Source organism: Hermetia illucens, chromosome 6, assembly GCF_905115235.1.
Source record: "Hermetia illucens chromosome 6, iHerIll2.2.curated.20191125, whole genome shotgun sequence".
Taxonomy (NCBI): Eukaryota; Metazoa; Arthropoda; class Insecta; order Diptera; family Stratiomyidae; genus Hermetia; species Hermetia illucens.
The window spans coordinates 76,100,672-76,124,380 of record NC_051854.1 but is presented as its reverse complement, the minus strand read 5'-3'; the positions used below and the strand labels follow the sequence as shown (position 1 = coordinate 76,124,380).

At 40.8% G+C, this 23,709-nt stretch overlaps 1 protein-coding gene across 1 annotated transcript in view; it reads right to left on the bottom strand.

Annotated features, from left to right (window-relative positions):
• The window catches only part of LOC119659971 (monocarboxylate transporter 10), a 66,388-nt gene extending 44,595 nt beyond the window's left edge, over positions 1-21,793 (bottom strand). Inside the window, exon 1 of the mRNA XM_038068333.1 lies at positions 20,990-21,793. Within this exon, the coding sequence (XP_037924261.1) occupies positions 20,990-21,329 (340 nt within the window). The 5' untranslated portion in view covers positions 21,330-21,793. The remainder of the gene's footprint in view (positions 1-20,989) is intronic.
• Between the last annotated feature and the right edge of the window lie 1,916 nt (positions 21,794-23,709).

Sequence of the window (23,709 nt, the reverse complement as noted above, 5' to 3'; positions counted from 1 at the left end):
ATTTCATGAGAAAAGGAAAGAAATGGAGAAGCGGGGAAACATAGAAGCAAGCTAAAAACACAATTTATAGCCTATGCTATGCTTGGGGTCATCGAACCTGCTAAGCGCCCCATCAACCGAGATACTTGACTTCTCAATGGCAATGTCCAAATGAAGGTTTGTGAGAAGCATATCTTTCTCGTAGAAAAAACACTGGCCACTTGAAAAATTTACATGATTGCCAATCGAGACGCAGAGAACGCGGCAGCTGTTAACCGATCAGTTCACTATAATGGTAAACTGAACATGACATCAACGGAAGATTCTGCTCATTCTCTGCTTCCATAAGCACTGCCGACATTTAATGCAATTTCACCTCTCAGTGTCACAGAAGTCGAGAAAGTAATCAAATGAAAGAAATCGGGGGAAGTTAAAGAGAGGGTGACATCACAGCTCAGCTCTGGAAAGCTAAGAGCTGGGACCAAAGTAACTATATCAAAGGGGCACGGAAACTCATTGTGTACCTTTCAAGTGGTGACGAGGTGGGTAAGTGGCCGATGTGTCGGTGTCGCCTAGATGTTTTTCTTGTTTTTGTTTCCCCATCCTACCCCAGCAGGAAACGGATGCATCCGAAAGATTAATCCTGGGTGCATCTAAGTATTTCCTCCTTACTGCCTAGGGGGAGCAACCATAGATCAATTGCCACGAATGTTGCTCGTGTTTGCTTCCACCAAGCTTCCTACAGAGAAATTTTCAAGCATCATTAAACCATCAGCACCATTGAACCAGAATGGTCATTTAAGGAAGCTTTGCTTTTGGTTCCCGCTGAGATGCCATAAACAGCTCTGTAATGTCTATTATTAAGACAGATGCTGCTACGTGCTCGCAGCAACTCACAGCCATGTGCTCACAACCACGTAGTGACACACCAATGCATTGCATCATAAAGACCCCCTAACATCAGCCCTAATGCGCAGAATTTTGTCGCGCAACTTCCATCACGGCCGAAGATGTACCATAATTTTCGGCCACCATAATGAGTACCTGTGTCAAATCAAGATAATAATCTTGGGCGAGGGCAATGCTGACCACATTACCTTCTATAGGGTACTGTACTCCTGTAATGTACCGTCACAGTCTGGAATAAAGTGTTCTAACACACTTCAACGCCCTAATCCAATTGGATTGTTGCACCAGCGATTATTATTATTATAAAATCTCAAACAATGCGCTGACAGTTGAATCTCCTGTCTATAGGCCAGTGAGTTCTTTAGTTCCGTTATTGAGAAGGATAGAAAAAAGACATTCCGGCAGAATGTTTAAATTAGCGTTCGATCTAGTTGTTGTCTTCTTCTTAACACAAACTCAGTTGATATGCTCTCATATTGAATCTGTATAAAACAGAATTTTCGTCGGCCGACCCCAATGAAAGAGACGTTATCACTGTCAGTCTGCGAAGAACTGAGCAATCTAAATATCTTGGATCAATATTATCAGCCAATGGTAAATTACGTTATGAAATTGCTTTACGTATTAGCGCATCCGTATGTCCGGGTAACTCAATGGTTAGAACACAAGGCTGTCGTTTGGAAGGTCAATCTCAATGGTGGCAGTGGGGATTTGTAATTTGACGTCGGATATCCGTCGATTCAGGTGTGAGTGACTACCTGAGTCAAATCAGGGTAATAATGTCGTATAGGGTACTTTAATTCTGTAAGGGACTGTTACGGTCTTGAGTGCTCTAACACACTTCAAGGCCCTAATCCAATTGGATTGTTACGTCAACGATTATTATTATTATATTGGCGCAGCTTGGCGGAAGTGCTGTTCCACAACCGGTGCTCTTTATGATCGACGCATCAATGAACATCTCAAATCCAAAATCTATTTCAATATTAAATAATGGAGACAAAGACAGTATGTTGGACCAATGGCGTAACACGCCATGATCACGCCTGAAATAAGGACATCCCCGGTCCATGAAGGCCGTGGAAACATTGCGAGAGAGGCATCTTCCATGATGGGCATGTAATTCGCGCTGACGAGAACTCATTTGTAGGTCTATATTGGTCTATATATCTGATGGGAGGCGGCCAAAAGGCCGCTCTAAACAACGACTGCTGAATACACTAGATGGTGATTTGAGAGCCTTTCGACCCTATCCAGATCAATATCAACGATAATAGCGTAATCGATCAACGGGAGCCGACTCCGCTTCTTAACATTATAAAGGCTGCGAAAGAAGAAGAAGCTGTAGGTATTCACCAGTTTACATAAGCCAGGTATTTGTTGAGGATAGTGATGAACTCCAATTCTCGAATTTAAAATACAATTTAAAATTTTCTGAGGCAGTTTTGCATATCTTTTGTAGCAACTTGAAGCTCCACAAACGTTGAGATTACCGAATTTGAGTCATCTAATAAATGCTAGGTAAGTGCATCTCATAACTTTGTGTCTTTTCTTCGGCACCATTGACTAAAATTAGGTAACGGGTAATATAGATTGGGACAAAGTATATTCCAGCTCCAGAACAGGAACCAATGAAAGTTAACGTTTTTCATATTACTTTTTTAGAAAAGTGATGCGATATCACATCACCTACTAAGGTGATGTTTCGAACATTTCTAGTTGGCGCAGTACAAAATGCATATATATAACCTATCATTATTGTGCGGCCAGCAACCCAATAAGTTGGGTGACTAAATCCCAAATTTGAAAATCCGGTTGAGCATTTCAACAAATCGTAGCACTTGCGCGAAAAAAGTTGGACGAAGTGCTAGAACTTCATTATACTGGACTAGACTGAAAATTCCTAACTGGGGAGGGTAAGAGAGACCAAATAAATCCCACCATCTCAGCAAAGTTATCCCGGACAAACGACTTCTACCCATTCATTCACGCTTGGTCCGACTAAGATTGACCTCTCAAATTAAGTGGCCTCCTACCGTATTGAAAAACTCATATCTCTTCCACCAAAATAACTTATCATTCATATATATAAGGAGTGTGTCATCTACTTGAAATGGTATCAACTTTTTGCTTCTGGAACCATCGCCACCATTTTGGATTTACTTCAAAAGTTATTTAGTGCTTTCTGTCATGGAGAATTATGCAACATCCCAATTGAACGAATGAAAATTGTAGAAATTTATATTCATGATAATTATTACACTGTGAAAACCTAAATTAAATTCATGAAAGTTTTAAACATAAGATCAATTCCTACAAAAAATGGCATCAAGTATATTTACGGTAAATTTTGGAAAACTATGAATTTAGGGAACAAAAAACGTCTACAAAAAAACACAACCAAAACGTTGAAATGATAATACTTACCAAGTAAAATGCTCAAAAGGGAATGACACCCAAAACGTGGGTCAGACGTCATTCGTCGCAGCTCAACCTCAAGCTGACCACATTGCGCCGTATCATTTGCCTCGATTGACATCGGTACCCAGATCTTAAAGTGAAGTCTCACTTAGTAGCACATGTATTGAAGAGGAGAGTAAGCCGGGGTCCCCATGCATGCAAAAGGAGGGTGAACATTTTTTTTCACCAAACATGTGGGGTATCAAATGAAAGGTCTGGGTTAGTAAATTCTGAAGCTGGGGAATGCAGGGGGTCGAAAGTGATCATTTCTTTAACGGACCCATTTTCAAAAATTAATCAACCGAAAAATCTGAAAAAAATCAGGAGGCTGCCACTATATGGCGCCTAGGCTCCATACTGATATCTGTTAAAATAAAGTTAATAATATTATTACTATAATTTTTACTAATTGATTGCAGACCCCCCCTTCATTTCATCCTAGAATCATGAAATTGCAGCAATGTAGGCTATAGTATAGAGCATGATCCTACCAAGTTTGGTGCAAATCGCACTATTACTAACAAAGTTAGAACAGGTCAAAATTGCCGTTTCTGTGCAAATTTAAGACTTTGAAAGTCATTATCACGCAAAAGTGCATATTCTCACATAATATATGCATATATTACATGCTAGGTTATGTCTTTATAAAATAAATACACAAAACCTTTCTTACCTGAAGCATCCAGCTAAACGATCATTTACAAACGACTTTTAGGCAGGCTACACATTTAAGACACATTTGACAGCAACACCAAAAGATACAAATTTCATGGAAATATAACTGTATATTTTGAGCGTCAAACTATCTACGTCCACTTCCAATTTATCAGTACAGCATTTTGCAACATTGTGGAAATGATTAAAGAAAGTAGAATCAACGTGCTCAACAGTTTTCACAAAACAATGAGCAAAACAACAATTACAAATACAAAATTAGGATTGGAAAGAAGGTGAGTTAGATAATAATAGACAGTGCTTGAGTATGTGAAACGCAAGGAGACAAATATGTATATTTCCTCTCTTCTGCTGTTATACATGTGTGCCATGCAGTGACGATATGTAGACTTTGCTAATGGCATCAAATCTGACTTATAAGAACTAAATGGAAGCGGGTCACAATTAGCTCTGTAGTGCGCTGTTTTGATACCAAAACTCCTAGGACCAGGGCCGTTAAAAGCCAGGAGGAGTCTAATATGGAGGCTCTTTGAGTCTTAGAATCACACCATGGAATTCACGAAAGATAACAACTTCGTCTTCCCCTGTAATTACAGATTTCTTTGAAGTCGCCAAAGGCCGGTATACCTAGTGTCCGTGGCCCTATTCCAGGTAGAACTGAACAATCGCAAAAAAGTGGCGTGAGAGTCGCGTCTTCCTCACTACAACTTCGACAATGCATATAATAGGATATGTCGAGTCTGGTGGCATAGCTATTGGCTAGTGCCCTCGCAGATCGCTGAGATCCTGAAAGCATTCAAAAATGTCTATCTAATAAAGTTTCGCGTCCGCAGTTTGTCGTAAGAGAACCAAGTCTTCCTCGATTTAACACAGGTAAGCGTTCGGTATCTGGAGTTAGCAATTGAAAAGTAATGCGAGTAGACCTCGCTTTTTCCAAGGTCAACGCCTACTGCAACCGCAGACTGGCAGTCCCCTCTATATTCCGGTATCAGAGAATCCACAGGGGAGAGACTTTGAACAAACCATTTAAACTTTTCAGTTGGTTTCTGATTCATTAACTTGGAGGGGGTCGTCGCTAACTCTAAAGTTTTGATGGCAACTTGATTATCGATAAAAATATCTATATTTCGCTTAAATTTCGAATCACATCTCATCCATCGACGAAGACGACGTTATACCCTAAGAAACGATTGGATACCTAGAAAGCGCTGGCCTACCTTCGAAGGCTATATGATTCAGATGCATATGTATCTGAGAAAACTCTCGCTCCAGTACAAAAGTTCACTTTTGTTTTGTGGGACCCCTCAGTGGAATTATAGTGACATGCTGACGGACTTGCACAGTCAAACTTCACCACTCTTTTGACCATCCCCAACTAGCATAGTAATTGCAACATTTCTTTCTTAATTCTAACATTAATAACGCGTACAAATGCCAGATATGATACATAATAATTTACATGCGATGCCTTTCCGGCCCTTTCCTTCCCCAATAGGCACAATTGTGGAATATATCTAATATGTAATATCTAATCTGAAAATTGAAACCCGACCCCAACGACACTGGTGTAACATAAATTCTAAGTACGGATAGAATATTTGTCTCTAAAGTGAAACTACATATGACCATATCTTCTACCTAGTATCGATACCTGATTCTGTTTTTAAGATATAGTACGTTAGACTGTTTTTAAGATATGGATACTTCTACATACAACATGAATACGTAGTGAATGTTTGTTTATTTGACTTGACTTGATCGGCTTAAGGTTCAGTGACTTGCTATTCGGGGAAACCTTTTCTTTACGCTTCATAGGAAGGCCATATGACCAAAGGAATGGAGTAGATATGAATGAGAAAATTCAGTTTCTATTTTCCGCGACGTGAATTGAAGTTGTATGGATTCCTGTCAGTATATTTTTATTTTACTGCAAGTCGATTTACTTTGACCCAATTCTGCTTCAATAATTCGATGTAAAGTCATCGGAGAATGACATACTAACGATTTGCATGTATGTGCATACTCTATATGGGTTTCTTATCTTACTCGATTGAAAGAAATAGAAAGTTGTATTCTTTGAATAAGAAAATATAACACAATTGCAGATTTTCATATTTTCAAATACAATATCTTCACATATAGGTCACATCCTTGGAAAAGCCATTGCAGTGTTTCTATGGAATATCGGATCAAAATCCTGAATATCTAGATAAAAAATGGTGTAGGAAAAGGGAATGCCAGGTCCTTTAGGAGTATTTTCTATAACCTCTTTGTTCTGTCCTGTGCTCTGTATAGTGTGCATATGCGCGGCTTTGTATTATTTCACTATTTGCATTGGTTTTTGTATCTTTGGTTTCTTTATAAGTAAAATTATTTATTACCAAGAGTTACACATATCCTGCATTCATCATCTTTCTTCTACTTTGAGAAAGCAGAGAATAATTCTATAGAAAATAACAAACGATTCTTTGTTTTGACTCTTCCAAACAAATGAAGCCGACTTCAATCTACCCCTAGGGAGGGTTATCCTGCGACTCTTACTCCGGTAGATTTTTAGGATCGTTTCTGTGGAGAAAAAAACTGAGCCCGTATGAAAATTTGGTGGGTTTCCCTCTTTTCAGCTATGTGTCTCTATTCCGACACTGGGGAAAATCAATCCGTCCCCCTCTCCCGTCTTTGTAAGAACAAAACTGATGAGCAATGTGAGATTCTTCATTAATATTAAGAGGTTAATCCACCCCAGAATGTTTACAGAAACCAATTTTTTGGCTTAAAGGGAAGGTTTCAAAAACGATGTAACGAAGATTTTAGGTAACTAAGACTTCAAAGTTGTATGGAAAAAGGGGATTCCTCTCCGACCCGGACTTCTATCGGAGGCCCGCAATAAAACTTCAATGAAAAAAGGGATAATATGGGGCCCTGCATAATTTTTACCCCATACCCATAGAATTTTCAAACCGGGTCCGATTTTTTCGCATACTTTTCACCCGGCCCGATTGATAAAGCAAATTACACGCTACTTGGTTTTCGAAATTGAAACTAACTTTTTCAATTTGACTTTTTCGTTTGACCAACGAGAGTAGATACAGATAGAAGAAGAAGAACAAGTAATTTCAATATGCTACCGATTATTCAATAACGTTTTTTAAACCAAAATTCGTACGAGGTAACACTAAGTCGTTAAAATAACGTTAGTTTCACCTAGAATACTTTTAATTTGCGGCTTCGTCCAGGGAAAGGCAACTAATCAGACGCTGCCTCACCTCTGGGCTTGGAGCAGCATAACCGATAATCTACAATCTATTTGCTTTTATATATATCCCTCAACACGATAAGGGTCTGAATTATATTCAGGACAAAAACCATCTTGTAGAATTCAGGCCGAAGACTGGTCCGTCAGAGATTCAAGACCCTCTCAATTCTTAAACAAAATATAGATTAATTTAGGCCGTTTTAGGCTTGAAATCAACTAGGCGGCTTTTGTCCTGTATAGAATTCATTTGCATGTCGTATTCATGAATTTATATAAGGGAGCAAACACCAAATTGTAGCCACTTCTGTCATGCTGCTCCCAGACCAGAGACAAAGTAGGGTCTGCAGAGTTGTCTCTGCCCTGGACAAAACCGCAAGTCGTATATTTTGCAAATGTGTTCAGAACTGCCTCAATTCCTAAACAAAATGTATTCATGAGTTGTTTCATCAAGAAGGATGGGAAGGAAGCTAGGAGGTTCAAGTATTTTGTAATTTTGTTCTGGATGCTTTTACGACAAGAGCTAAGCATTATTTATCAAGCACTTCAAAGATCATAATTAATATAGCCAGAAAAAACAAATTGAAAATATGATTCCAATCAATTTACAATTAACTAACAAATCGGAAATTGGAAACTTGACGTTTCTGCTAGGAAAGGTTTTGATGATTTTTTTGTGTCAGAATATTTGGATACACGATGACTCTATCTATGAATAGCGCGTAGTGTTTATACGTTGAATATACCCGATATTCAATTCGATGAGGTACTGGCATTTTATCTCATGGGGAGTAGTGATTTAACGCGAAAGACGCAACTTTGACCTACTGTAATTTTGGTAATAATGGCAGGATTTCCACCACACTTACCAGTGTGATGCTTCATATTAAAAGCTATATTACTGGCATTTTACGGATGGAGGATGAACTCACACCGCATTTGTAGGGCTTCACAGTTCCGACCTTTCCAGCAAATTTCGCATCAATAGATTCAAGCGTTTCTGGGAAAAGTGCTTGTCGCAGACAGACAGACAAACAGACGGACAGAGAGACTGACAGTTTTTTGATATGATCCAGCATTCTGGAAAATTTGGTAAAAATCTACTATTATTAACAGAGTTATAGTAGGTCAAAGTTGCCTCTTTCGCGTGAAATTATGAGCTAAATTTTCAGTACCATATCGAATTGAATACCTGGGATATTCAGCGTATATAAACTACGAGCTATATATAAATGGGATCATCGTGTACCCAAATATTCTTACATAAAAAACCAACAAAACCTTTCATGCCCAAAGCGCAAAGCTTCCGTTTTCTGACTTGTTTATAGTATAAAGTTACCACACATTCATTATTATCACAAAGCGCAAAGCCGAACAGAAACATTTATTACGAGCCAGGATTCGCAATGAAGTGGAGACGCTGACGCTTAACCTGACGCCATCAATAATATAGAAATAAAAAAATAAAAGCTAGATCTAACGGTAAATGCAACGAAGTATTAAAGTGTCCTCCAGCAAAATATTGAACAACCCCAAAAAACGCTAAATTTGGATGATTCATTAAAAACTCATTTTTTTTTCAAATTAATTCAATTTAAAAATAAATTAATGTATTGAATTGAGAGCGGTTGTAAAGTAATTTTGCAGTAGCTTGCACTTGACGACAATGATCTCGCAATGTCTAAGAACCTTAGTATGTATAAGAGTCTATTCACCTTAATGCGATATATAATGCCCGTATACGTCACAGCCCGCTCTATAAACCTCCACCCCTCTAATTGGTCTTTAACCCTACATCTGCAAGCAGATGTTCAAGTGATAAATAAAAACAGCTGTATTATACTGTAATATCATACTTCTAGAAAGAACGTTAGCCTCATGATCTAGCTCTACCACTATTTTGAAAGTTAGTAACGCTTTGAATTTCGGAGCAAAATCTTGAGACAAAAAGTTTATTATTATCTCAAAATCACTTTTTTCCATCACACCATGCCAGTGATTTCTTCGTAACTACCGAACCGAAGATTTGGCGTTGGACCATGATTACATTCGAAATAAATACATCTGCAATCGATATAACGTTGCACCCCTCGTGTAAAAATTGTCAGAGAAGCGTCTTCGATAATATGGCCATGTCACTATATATACTAAGATTCATCATAACATCGAAGTCGATGAGAAACGACCAAACCAGTGATAGCTCGATATGCGTAATTTGAGAGCCTGTCGATACCACGCGAACCACCGACCGAGAAGAATCACGAATTCGATCTAGATGAGCTGACTCCTCTACCGAATTTAATAAAGGCTAAAGAAGAAGAGGAATACATTCTTCGCTTGTTCTGCATTTTCATCTACCAAAATTTCGGCGGAGTAATTATTATTTCAGCCTTGGTTCTTAGCAAAAAGTACCACGTTCAAGAGGTGAATCTTCCGAAGGATTTGTGGCAACCTAAAAGAGAAGACTATATCAGAAAGAAATTTTTTAGCAATATTACTTAGGTCACCTAACCCACATGGTCGAAATTGATTCAGCCCTGATAATACATAGTAGCAATATCTATTGTATAGAAAAAAGAGGTGGCACGCCTTACCTTAAAGGGAGTAACAGCGTAGGTAGTTGCCGGGATATTGAATTGATGGAACTTGGCGCAAAACTGGTATGTTTGAAGTTCCTTATTAAGGAAGGCCTAGGCTTGATGATCATAATAAACCACTGTCTCAGGATAGTTGTTCGGTGGAAATCTTGCCTTTCGGCGTTACAAATGTTGCATTTCAAAAGCACATTACCTATTACAGAATCTCCTCAAGACCTTAAAGATTATTAGCTTTCTTCTAAAATATATTATTTCCCCCTGACTTCAATGTCCAAACCAATCTTGCCAAGTAAGTTCTCGTCAGCGCGAATTACATGTCTATACCATCAAAAACGTCTCTCTCGTAATTTTTCCACGCTCGAAGTAATTCCATAACGATGGATGTCCTCATTTCACATATGATCATGCCATGTTATGCCACTGTTCCAATGCAACATCTTCTTCTCCGTTACTGGGAGGCGCCGTTTATTGCCTTTTATAGTTGGCCAGCACTCAGAACCATGCGACAGGTTGGACAACACTGTAAACACGTAAACCACAAAGAACACCAGTTGTGGAACGCTACTTGATCTAAGTTGCGCTGACGTGTGAAGCAATTTCATAAACCAGTTCACCATTGGCTGACAGCATTTAAATAGCTGTTCAGTTTCACCATGAACAAATTCGTAATATCGCAAAAACAAAAAAGTCATGTTTAAAAGTATCTTAATTCCCAATTTTGACACAGGAGAGTGTAGTGGAAGCTATCACATATGTGAGTTCTCTATAAAACCTACCTACCTATTACCAATTACAAAACAGACAAAGAAAAAGCTTGAACCGATTGGCTCAGTGGCAGTTGTTAGAGAGCACTAGGCTGTCACACGGAAGACCGCTATCACTAGTGTCAGTGGGGTTTGTATCATGACTGGATGTCGGATACTAGTCGACTCAGCTGTGACTAGTACCTGTCCCAAATAAGGGTAATGATTACAGACGAGCGTAATGCTAACCACATTGCTTCCTACATGGTACAGTAATCATGTAGTGTACCGTTACAATCTTGAATGAAGTGCTCTAACACACTTCAGGGCCCTGACTCAACTGAATTCAATGTATGGGATCATTTTCTTTTTGGAAAGCTCAGTCTGTTTGGTTTTGGCATGCACCTGTTCAGCAAACCGCATTCATATAATTGCATTATTAATTCCAAGATTTTCAGGAAAATCAACTGGTCGAAGCTTTGAGCCGAAAAACTTTCATAAAAAAGGATCTTTTCAAGATGTTTCACGATGCTGAGGGGAAATTTTCAACTTCATTAGACAATGTACATTCCACCCCTAAGAAGAGCCGAAAGAAAGCTAATCTATGGAAATAACTTTGACCCAGTTACCAATAATATCCTGGATTAAATATGCCTTTCTTACACATATTTTTCTGAGAGTGAAGGCTTTGTCACAATTCGCATTTTATGAACCACCTCATTTTCAAGAATTTGATAACACGCCGTGTTCAAGCAGAATATCTCTGGCCCGCCTCTCTATACCTTGGTCGGTATGGCCTATTTCCACACATCTTTTGACCCATCTACTGATAAAAGCTCTTGTCACGTCAGAAATTGATTTAAGTATTCCATCAGATTTTTAAATACATCTCTTTTACCATCCATCCAGGTCGCAGAAGTCGATCATGGTTAACTTTTGAACAGATTGTAGACGCACCACTCCATGAAAGAAGGTCTGGTGCCTGGTACCAATGGTTTACTGCACTGTTATACCCTGACCTATGTTATCGGAAACTAGAGACAAGGAGATGGGGAATTATCTGTGGCAGATGAATACATACTGTAACCCGTTCGTTTACCCCCCTAATACTGCAAGAATCCTTTCATTCTGAATATAAATATGTGTATTCATCGAACTTTATTGAGCATCATTTATTTAATAATCTATTTATACACTTTCCTCATAGCAGATGTTTAAATGATTTTACCAAGCAATAAAACTTTGACCGATTTATCACGTGAAAAGCTGACAGCATCAAAAGCAGAGCAGCTCCAGTGGCTGCGAAGTTAGTAATTAAATCCGAAATCGTCCATCAATTGATTGCTGAATGTTTGCTGCGACTACGAGTAACTAATTTATTAATTTTCCCGATAATATTTTGTAGATAAGAATATATGCAATAACATTTTCGCTATAAAGTTCTAACTCGAAAACTGGTTGTATAGCGTCAAATGAATGATTGAAAAAAAATTCTGATAACCCTGTCGACATTTGTTTAATGCTTAGGCCAATTATAAGGGTAACTATTAGATTTAAAGAAAATATCGACATTATCATTTGTTTCGTCTGAGCGCTTATGAAACTATTGAACCTTCTGTGTCAGATGAGAAGAAATGCATTGACTGTCGGGACCAATTCGAGCCGAAAAAATGGACTTCCGGGAACTTTGGCCCCAAATATAAGAGGCCTTGTACACACCATATAGTGGGTTACCCATGTTATCCAATTTCGACTAATATGTGAACGATTGCCAGGGTGCCGGGGGTATAGTCTACTAGCCATATCTGCGCGATATCGTCAAAGATTTCTATCAGTGAGCTCCAGCTTCTCCCAGGATTTTCCGAGAAGCTTTCAGCCTTCCTTCACTACTCTACGTAATGTAACTAGAATTTGTTCACATTCGGCCTCACATCTTATTTTCTTCGAAAGTGAAAATCTAGATTAGAACTGCCTGCGAAAACTAGCCGCTGCTAAAGCTAGAGAAGGTTTCCAAATTACGAGCATCTGTCAAAAGGATCAGTCAAAGCAGAGAAAAGTCAATGACATTCAATTACGTACTTTCTTTTTCCATATTGGAGCTATGGTACTTTCTTGCTAGTCAGATGGTGTTCTACTTTCCTCAATAACCCAATTGAAAAATTCACTGAACCACAGTGTTGGGTCACAGCTCTTCGTTTTCCAGAGCCCAGATCCGATTTCCCTGATTTCATTCGTTTTATTATTTTCCCGACTTCAGTGGCGCTGACAGGTGAAATTGCCCCAAATGCCGACAATGCTTATAAAGGTGAAAGATAAACAAATTCTTCCGTTGAAATCTGCTCGAAATACTCTCGGCATCTACTCGTCGGGGGGAAACAAAGTACCGTTTCTGTCATTAACGCAACAAAAGTGTTCAATATCTTAGTGTCGGTTTTTGACAAGTTGATACAGATCTCTCAGTTGTTCAAGGGAAAAGCACACCGACAATAAAGAAGGATACAGCCACAATGACATCCAAATAGGGGGTTAGAATTCGGACAACATAATACTTCGAAACTTGACAGTCAACACCTTCGCTATTCTATATAACTTTCGTTGTGATCAAGTGTATTAGGACTGATTTCAAATCTGTCAACAGAAAATTGAAGATCACTACTACACGTTAGCAGGAAAGAAGGGAGCTGCTTGATTTAAAAATTTTGCACTATAATTAACAGCTCTCTTCATTTTTTTCTTCGAGAAACAATCTTCTAGCCAATTAAATCAGGTTACCGTCAGACTGCTCACTTTCTCCAACTTGATCGAGAACTTCGACACTTCGGCTGGACATCTTACCGCAGTTCAATGGTAAGACCCTGAAGAGTACTGCTCTCCCTCTAACGACACTCTGCTTTTGTAGATGCGAATCCAGTGTCGGACAGTTTCTGACAGCTACCCTAATTCACGCTCTGTTAACTTGAGAGCAGGAGAGACAGGATCTTCATTTTCAGATTCCGATCCAGAAAATGAATGAACAGGTGTAAAAACCTACGCACCAACAGGAGATTTCCGACGTAGCGAAGAATGACACTTTTTACGAACCATTACGCGCAAGTCAAAAGAAACTTGCCTCTCTAAAGGTGACATTGTGGTTATGAAGGGTGATCTGAATGCCCAGGTGGGCTGTCAGTATACGTAATGGGAAGGTATGGTCTTGGTGACCACAACATCGCCACTGAAAGGTTTGTAGATTTCTGTAAATTTCACCATCTCATTATCGGTGGCCTCGAAAGAGACCATCATCAGATGATTTCAGTTTCGTTTGCAGGTCCCAAACTGAAACTCCGTTTCCTTGGAAAAGTGCGGGAAGAGCATTGTAACGTATGCCGTTCCAAACCAATTTCACCATTGCGTTACTGGGGGAAACACAAGCTATCACATAAAGCAACGATTTCACGGCCATATACCGCTTCACGAAAGAGCTTGCAAATGGCCATAAGCTTTTCGATGCTTCAGGGGCGGGGAAGTTAACGGCAGGCTTCTCATCTACGATGATGAACTGCTGAAAAGGTGGAAAGAAAAATTCACCACAATTCTGGATCATACAACATCCGGAGAATTTCCACCTGTTATAGATGGCATGGCAAGAAACATGCATCCAGGTACGGACTCCTCCTCCAAACTGAAGTGAAATTATCTTTGCTATCACTGCCCTCAAACGGAGTAGCTCCTGCTGTCTCTGCACAATTGTTACCCCTACTCATTCGTAAATGGTAGGACCTTTACCAGTGCAAGAAAAGGATGAGCGGTAATTTTATCATTGGCCCATACCAAAGAGGCTTCACTCCAGGCAAATCAGAAACAGATCAGATTTTCTCTCTGCGGCAAGCGATGGAAAAACTGTATATGGACACCAGTTGCACCATCTATTTATCGACTTGAAAGCCGCCTATCATAGCATAGCCAGGGTAAAACTGTATACAGCCATGAGACAATTCGGTATCCCGACGAAATTAATAAGACTGACTAGGTTGACACTGACCAATGTGCGAGGCCAGATAAAAGCAGCAGGATCACTCTCAAGACCATTCGACATCAACAACGGTCTACGACAAGGGGATGCCCTATCATGCATCCTTTTTAACCTGGCCCTCGAGAAAGTGATCCGTGATGCTGAGGTAAATACAAGAGGTACGATCCTCTTTAAGTCCACCCAACTACTGGCCTATGCTGACCATATGGGCATTATGGGAAGAACCACCCGAGACGTACAAACTGCCTTCATCCAGATCGAGCAGGTGGCAATTGGCGCGAGATCTTGGGCTGCATATCAATGAAGGCAAGACAAAGTATATGGTGGCAACGTCAGCACCGAAAACCAACCAACCAACAACATCAAACCGCACTGGTCAAACGGGAAGAATAACTTTGAGACCGTTATTAATTTCTCCTATTTAGGGTCGAAAATCACAACCGATAACAGCTACAATGATGAAATCCGTGCACGGTTGTTGTCAGCCAACAGAGCCTATTTCAGCTTACAAAGACTGTTCCGCTCGAAACGTCTCACCATAGGGTCAAAGCTCTTTCTGTACAAGACTATGATGTTGCCAGTCCTTATGTATTTCTCGGAGACTTGGGTTCTTAGCAAGAAAAATTGCGAACTCTTGGCCGCGTTCGAGAGAAGAATCCTCCGAAGAATATTTGGCCCCCTACATGAGGATGGACGATTCCGTAACCTACATAACGACGAAATCTATGAGCGATACCATGACCGTCAAGTTGTGGATAAAATCCGGCTCAATAGGTTACGGTGGGCCAAAAAGCCGGCCGAAACAACTGTGGCTTGATACGCTGGATGGTGATTTGAAAGCCTCACGACTACATCTAGATCTGGTATTTGATAAAATAAAATGACGCAACCGATTACGACGATCGGGCTCCGTTTGTGAACGGGACAAAGAATAAATAAGAAGAAGAAGATTCCACAGCACAAGAGACGCCGATCGGGACACATCTATACACCCTTGCCGAAAGGAGTCTGGACGCTTTTCTGTGTCCGGACCTGAGCTCAAGCGACCTATTTGCAATCAAACTAGAGCAGACAGGAGCGGAGAATGTGAATATTTCCACAGCTTACATGGCTCATGACCGATCAGCTCCGCCAGAAGAACTGCAACATTTAACGTCCACCATCGCAGCAAAGAAGGCCAACCTATTGAAAGGCTGTCAGACCAATGCAAGGCATACGCTTTGGGACAGCTCGCAAATCAACGGAAAAGGTGAGTCATACTTTGATTTTATTATTAACACAAATTTATCGGTGAGGATTATATCGACTTGAATATAAACAACTTAATTTGAAATTAATGACCATGTTTTTTGTTACAGTTAATATATAAATTAAGAAAAGAACTAGGTATTGTTCCTTATACTGTAAATATTTTTATTTTCCTTCCGCATACAATTATTTCAGAGACCACGCGAACACGTGGTTTTCGAAACAATTGGATGCGGAAGGAAAATAAAAATATTTACATTATAAGGAACAATACCGCTTATCAAGATTTAACGGAGCTGTATCTCTTTGGGATACGTACCAGAGTTTTGAAGACGCGCACAAGTGGTTTTCATACCGAAAGGGGGTAAGCGCGGCCATAATCTCAACTGTCACATCTTTCGTGTTGAAGACCCCAGACCCTAGAGCGACATCCACTTTAGAATGATTATGGAGAGAATGCCTCCCCGCAAAGGCAAATCTGCAGAAATCGCTCTCCAGAAGCTAATTGGCACGGTTGAGCGGTATTGACCCCTTTCGGACCCCCGCATTCCTCCTTTGGGCAACCAATGTCAAAACTATTAAATGCTTCGAAAAATACTAATCGAGACTAGTTGATACCCCATATGGCTCTATTCTGTGGAGAAAAAATTTGCAACCATCTTTAAAGTGTATGTCCCCCCCCCCCTTAAGTTCGACGTGGAGCAATGTAATTCACCGAATGTGTGGGGTTTTACAGGCCCAATTTTGGTTTTGTGTAAAAGAACACATTATTAAAATCGGTTTATTGTCTGTCTGTCTGTCCGTCACGCGCATTTTCCTCGGAAATGGCTGTAGCGATTGACATCAAATTTGATGGAAAGATGGGAACTGTGAACGATCATGCATACAGTGGATTACATCATTCTAGGTCGAACTTAAAAGAGGGCCTCCACATATGCAAAAGGGAAGTACACATTTTTTTACAATATATAGTCATGTGGGGTATCAAATGAAAGGTTTCGATTAGTACTTTTCGGTATCGGTCTTAGTTTTGACATCTGTTAAAAAAGTGGGGAGTGTGGAGGGCCGAAAGTGGTCATTCCTTTCACGGACCCATTCTCAGAAACTACTTAACCAAAAAATCCGAAAATAAGTTAGGAGACTGCAACTATATGGTACCCAGACTCCGAAATACCCTCCATGCCGATATCTGTTCAGATAAAGTTAATAAAAGTATATTACCTTAATTTTTAGTAATTGGTTGCGAAAGTCCCCTTAAGTCCATCCTAACACCAGCAATGCAGCGATGTAGGCTATGATATAAAGCGTGATCTTACGATGTTAAGTTTAGTGGAAATCGCACTTTTACTAACAAAATTATAATAGGTCAAAGTTGTCGCTTCTGTGCAAATCCAAGACTTTGAATGTCAATATCACGCGAAAGTGGGTATTCTCACATAATATATGCATATATTAAGTGCTAGGGTCTAATGGGACAAATGTCCACTCAAATATTTTTATATAAGAAGCACACAAAGCCTGAAGCGTCCAGCTTCAGGTTTCACGACTTGTTTTACCAACTTTCGTGCCAATAGTTGCAACGGTTTCTGAGAAAAATGCGTGCAGACACATAGACAGACAGACGTGTCTCCCTGACAGACAGATAGTCAATCGATTTTAATGAGCTTTTGCTTTGAACAAGTGCTTTCGTTTCCAACAATGCAAAAGCACGTCTACAGAGAAATACTGTTTCTTAAATTAGAAGAAATTTGATCTAGGCCTACTAGATAGCTAATGTAGATACATAAATTAAGAATCTGAAGTGAATCGGAATTGCCGTCAACTCGGCAGAAAATTAGCCAAGGTTCGGTCATATGGAAAAGTCATAGTTCACGGTGTAATTAGTTGAGTTAACAGCCAAAAAACCGATGGTATACATGAGCATTTTAAAAAAGCTTGAATCAGAGAAAGACATGTGCACCATGAACACAGCTTTCCACATAGCGAGAATTTTTGCTCCCAAGATTTGATTGAATGAAAATGTTGGTGGTAGCTTGACCTGGCCAGTCAGAAATTCAGACTTGGATCCAGTCGAGAATGAATGAATGAGGTTTATTCAAATAAACCTCAATCATTGTAGGGTCGCTCAAGATTTACTCGAGCAGACCATCTACGAATCCGACGTGGAAATTGCCAGTATTAGCGTACCCTATAGAAATTGTCATGATGGCGTATGGGTTACAGATTCGACTGGTGGAGCGCCGATATGGGCATGTGGTCGACAAACCATACAATGTGCTGGGAGTCAGGCATACAGCGGCTTTGTGTGGGCGAAAATAAACGGGGTATATGTGTACAGCTGTTACGCCCCACCAAGCCTGACACTGCCCGAATTCGAGGAAATGCTTGACAGTGTTGTTCTCCACGCAGGAGGTCGTAGTCCAAAGGTGATTGCTGGTGACTTCAATGCTTGGGCCCGTGAGTGGAGGCGTGCCCTTCACTCTTGTTAAAAATTATCCAGGGGTTATTCTCCCAGCAAGAAGAGGGCATAGCGACCTATGAACGACACGGCAATACCGCTAGTCACCAATGACGAGCTGCTGGAGATCTGCGCTAGGATAGGAGATAACAAAGCTCCGAGTCTTATGGCGTTCCGACTAGGGCCCTTAAGTTTGCCGTGAAATCCAGACCGGACATGTTCACTGAGTTGTTCGAAGCGTGCATGTCCGAGGGGATATTTCCTGCGTCATGGAAAGGACAGAAGGGCAATACTAGCAAATATTGCATAGTAGTGAGTCTGGATGTGAGAAATGCATTCAACTCGGTCAATTGGAACCTAATACGGGAATCTCTGGCGAAGATTGGTATTCCCGCTTATCTTGCAGCTATTGTCAACAGCTATTTACAAGAACGGAACGGAACGGAACGGAACGTTGCCTCCGCAGGTGTCCCACAGGGCTCCGTACTGGGCCCACTGCTGTGGAGCATTATGTACAACGATGTACTTAATCTTCCCCTTCCGGAGGAAGCCACGATGGTGGGTTGCGCCGACGATATAGCGCTGGTTGTGGTCCAAAGCAACTCGATGATGCTGAGTTATACTCATGCGAAACAATCAGTGCTGTTAAGGGTTGGCTAGAGAGTTCTGGTCTGACACTTGCGGAGAAAAAAACGGAAGCGGTCCTCATCACCATGCGCCGCAAAAGAAATTTTGCCCGTATTCAAATTGGGAATCATATCATGACTTCTAAGCCTGCCATCAAATACTTGGAAGTGATGATCCACGGGAAGCTTAGCTATAAGCAACACGTACAGTATGTTTATGACAAAACATCCACTGCAAGTGTGGCCCTGGCAAGGATGATGCTGAACGTAGGAGGGTCACGGCATGCTTCCAGGTTGCTTATAGCTAGGGTAGTGTGTTCGATCCTGCTCTATGCAGCTCCAGTTTGCGGAAAGGCATTGCAGGTTGCATTTAACGCTAAAAAACTGAGCTCAGTCTACAAAAAAAACAGCCCTAAGGGTGTGCTCAGCATTCAGGACTGTCTTAGATGATGCAGCATTGGTCATCTCTGGAATGATTCCCATTGACATCTTGGCAGATGAGATGACGTATATATATAATGCGAAGTCAATTGCTCCTTTATCGCAGACGAAGAACGCCGAAAGGGAGAGATCTCTAAATAGAAGGCAAGAGCGTTGGGAACGCTTGGGAAAAGGTCGGTGAACACAAGGATCATCCCTGCCATCAAGGAGTGGTTGGAAAGACGGCACGGTGAGATTAATTATAATCTTACTCAGTTTCTCAAGGGGCATGGAGGATATCATCAATATCTATTCAGGTTTAAACTAGATACCTCACCCGATTGTCCAAATTGCGATGAAGTCCCAGAGGGCCCAGAGCATGTATTCTTCCACTGTCCAAGGTTTGTGGAGGGAAGGAAGAACCTAGAGGAGACTGTAGGAGAGGAGTTCATACCAGATAATCTGGTGCGAAGAATATTAGCATGTCAGGAAGGCTGGGATGCGATCAACTCCATGGTCGTATCTATCCAGAGCAAACTGCGAAAGCCGGAGGAGACTAGAAAAGCGCGGTTACGTACGCCGCGTAGAGACGAAAGGGGACCAAACTAAAATGAGCTGACTCCGCCCCGCGATGTAATACCGTGTGGTGGTTCCACGGGGTTTGGGGGAAGTCGGGGGTAGTTTTACTGGGTAAGAATCCTACACGCTGGCGTGCCAGTGTCTTTTGAAGATTTCCACCTCCTCAAAAAACAAAAAACAGACAGACATCGGCTCAATTCTAATAAGGTTTTGTTTCACACAAAACCTTAAAAAGGGATGGCCACGCAAATAGCACCAAAAAGATAAATGGCCAAAAGCCTGAAATTAACTAAAACGAACAACAGTACAATAAGCAAATAGTCGAAAATATGAAATTTCTTAATAAATTTTAATTCAGACCTTTTTGTCGAAAATTGACCCATTGCCATAATTCGTTGAACAAAATGCTCATCCCTCAATTTCTTATTCTACCTTTTTGTCTTCTTTTAGTTTAAAATTACTATTCTAAACTCATTACATTAAGATCTAACCCCATCTGGTCAACAAAGATGATTACTTTATTATTTCAAGCAAAGCTGGGGGGTGAAAAATGTTGCACCGCACCATATTATTTTCGTCCTATTTTGGCTCGTTTTACCGAAACCCATCGTCAAATCGCGGAGTCACGGAAATCAGAACCTCCCCTTTTATCTTTGACACTGTCACCAATTTCAATACCGGAAGAACAGCAAAATTTGAGGAATTACGATCAACTGCTTTCACTAAACTCGACCAATTTAAAGGTTCAACGAATTCATTTCAAATCACAATCAGAATCGCTTCGTGATTGCAAGCCAGTAAATTCCAAAATTGCAGTTGTTCGAGATTTCAATGCGTTCAATTGCTCGTCTTAAGTGCTAATAAATTTCCTTTCTTGTCCAATTGAAATAACTTGACACGATGAATTTTCGGAATCTCGTAATAGTTATTAGCCAATTCTCACACACCAACGGTGTGTACTCCCACTGGTTGCAGGAAACACTTGAGAATTTCTTATGAAAATCATTCGCAAACTTCCTGCAGGTTTACTTACCGGCTTTGCTCGAAGCCTCGGCGTCATGCTGCTCTGTTAACTTCTCCTGAAGGTAGGAATGGATGACGCTGTACGTGTTGATGATGCCGAAAAGAACACCGTTGCAAATAAATGCACTAATCATCACCATCCAGCCGCGCAAACCTCCATCCGGAGGCTCGGCGATGTCGAAGTCCCGATGTCGATGAACGTTATTGCTACTACTGAAAACGGCCAATTCGTCCTTGCTATTGTTCACACCGTTGCCGGTAGTTATGGTTGAGATTTCGCCGTTACCAATGTGGGCTCCAACTATTTTGCCATTTTTCGCACTTCCATTGAGCAGCGTTTGATCCGCCATAGTTCCGCACTTCGCTTCAACCTCGTGAATACTTAAAACAACTAACTTTTGAGTAAATTGGCAGACGATCTAATTTGACCCTTCAACTTGTAAAATCTGTACCGGCAAGTTAGATAAAATCATCGGGAGAGAATATCAAAATCCACGAGCACAGATCCTATTCCGAACTTCTACTGGATTAGTCAAATCAACCCACTATCACCCGGCGCTCCATTCACTGCCCAACTGAATTACTCAATATTAAACATACACGCACCGCATGGGCATCTAAATCTAATTGCAGTTTAATAGATAAAGTAAACACATGTGTATCTTCTTGGGATGGGAATTCTTTTTAAATACTATTTGTTAAAAGCTCGGAGGAACACGAATTGGGCGCTCACCGGCTGCCGCTTTTGAACGGAATGAGAAATTGGCGACCACCACAATCTGAACCGCGGCCGACCAACGACTGTTCGTATTTCCGTTAGTGCTTGTTGCTAATATACTGAATACTAACTATTAGTGCAATGATACTAAACGCCTGCGACTTAGCACCCATTTCCATCCACAGTATAATGTTGCTAGACACATCTAGCAACTCGTACACAGTAGAATGGACTATTGAACTCCAGTAATCTGCCATAGGTTTGCTTTCGATACATATTACAGGTTCAAATGAACTTAATGAAAGTGATATTTAGTTGGGCACTAAATAACTACAGACGCATATGGATAATTGTATATTATAGCAACTTGAAAGGATCCTGAGAGCTACTCAAATTAATTCAATCTCTACAGACAAAACGTCAAGTCCTAAGTAAATTTCTACCCCTCAAAATCCATACTATCGTGTTGACGTTATTTCCTGAGACAGTACCTTGAACTATCAGCATATTTTCTGAACCAATTTTGAGCGACCTTCCGCCACGTTGTTCTTAAGAGCTCATTCTAGATATCACTGAGCATATGTGTCTCCCATCAGACGCTCCTGCAGATATGGGAGCAATTGTGGCCATCCAGAAATGTGCGCGTATGGGCATGCTTATGTGCAGGCCGAGTAAGTGCAAACAAAACGTCCACCTGTAGATAAAAACTTGGCTATGGCAAGGGTACCCAGAAAAGGATACCAAACATAAACCATATATGGAGGAAGAGAAAAAATATTTTTTACAGTGCGTTGCTTCGGAAACCCCTGTATTGATGGTTTTTGGGAATGGACAGAGGTACTTCCCCTTGCCAATATCCAGTGACTATGGTACCTCTGCATTGGGAATCATGGCTACTATAGCACCTACTGCTACAATAGATAGTAGTAGGACTGAAATTAAATCTACACCAGAACTTGTTTTGGAAGAGCACCAAGCCTGGAAGATCTCCATTGGACACAACAATGGCCTCGTAACATGATTTGGAAAGAAACACGGCACAACGGTGCAAAACATGAGTGTAAAAAGAAGGTAATCAGAAAAGCCTTTCTCTTATCTGGGAAACCTATCAATGAACTGTGTGAGTCGGATTTAATCCACAACCAGGCGGTCATGGTATCGCTCATAGATTTCATCATTATGTAGGCTATGGAATCGTCCATCCTCATGTAGGGGGCCAAGAATTCTTCGGAGGATTCTTCTCTCGAACGCGGCCAAGAGTTCACAATTCTTCTTGCTAAGAACCCAAGGCCGAATAGGTTCTGTTGGCTGCCAACAACCGTGCGCGGATTTCATTGTCGTAGCTGTTAACGGTTGTGATTCTCGACCCTAGATAGGAAAAATTATCAACGATCTCAAAATTGTAGTCTTATTCTATCTTTATTCTTCCCGTTTGACCAGTGCGATTTGATATTGTTGGTTGGTCGGCTGACTTTGCCACCATATATTTTGTCTTGCCTTCATTGATCTGCAGCCCAAGATCTCGCGCCAATTGCCGCCTGCTCGATCTGGATGAAGGCAGTTTTTACGTCTCAGGTCGTTCTGCCGATGATGTCAATATCATCAGCATAGGCCAGTAGTTGGGTGGACTTAAAGAGGATCGTACTTCTACCATTTACCTCAGCATCACGGATCACTTTCTCGAGAGCCAGGTTACAGAGGACGCATGATAGGGCATCCCCTTGTCGTCGACCGTTATGGATGTCGAATGGTCTTGAGAGTGATCCTTCTGCTTTTATCTGGCCTCGCACATTGGTCAGTGTCAACCTAGTCAGTCTTATCAATTTCGTCGGGATACCGAATCTCTCATGGCCGTGGACAATTTTACCCTGGCTATGATATCATAGGCGGCTTTAAATTCGATGAAAAGATGGTGCAACTGATGTCCATATTCCAATAGTTTTTCCATCGCTCACCGCAAGGAGCAAATCTGATCTGTTTCTGATTTGCCTGGAGTGAAGCCTCTTTCGTAT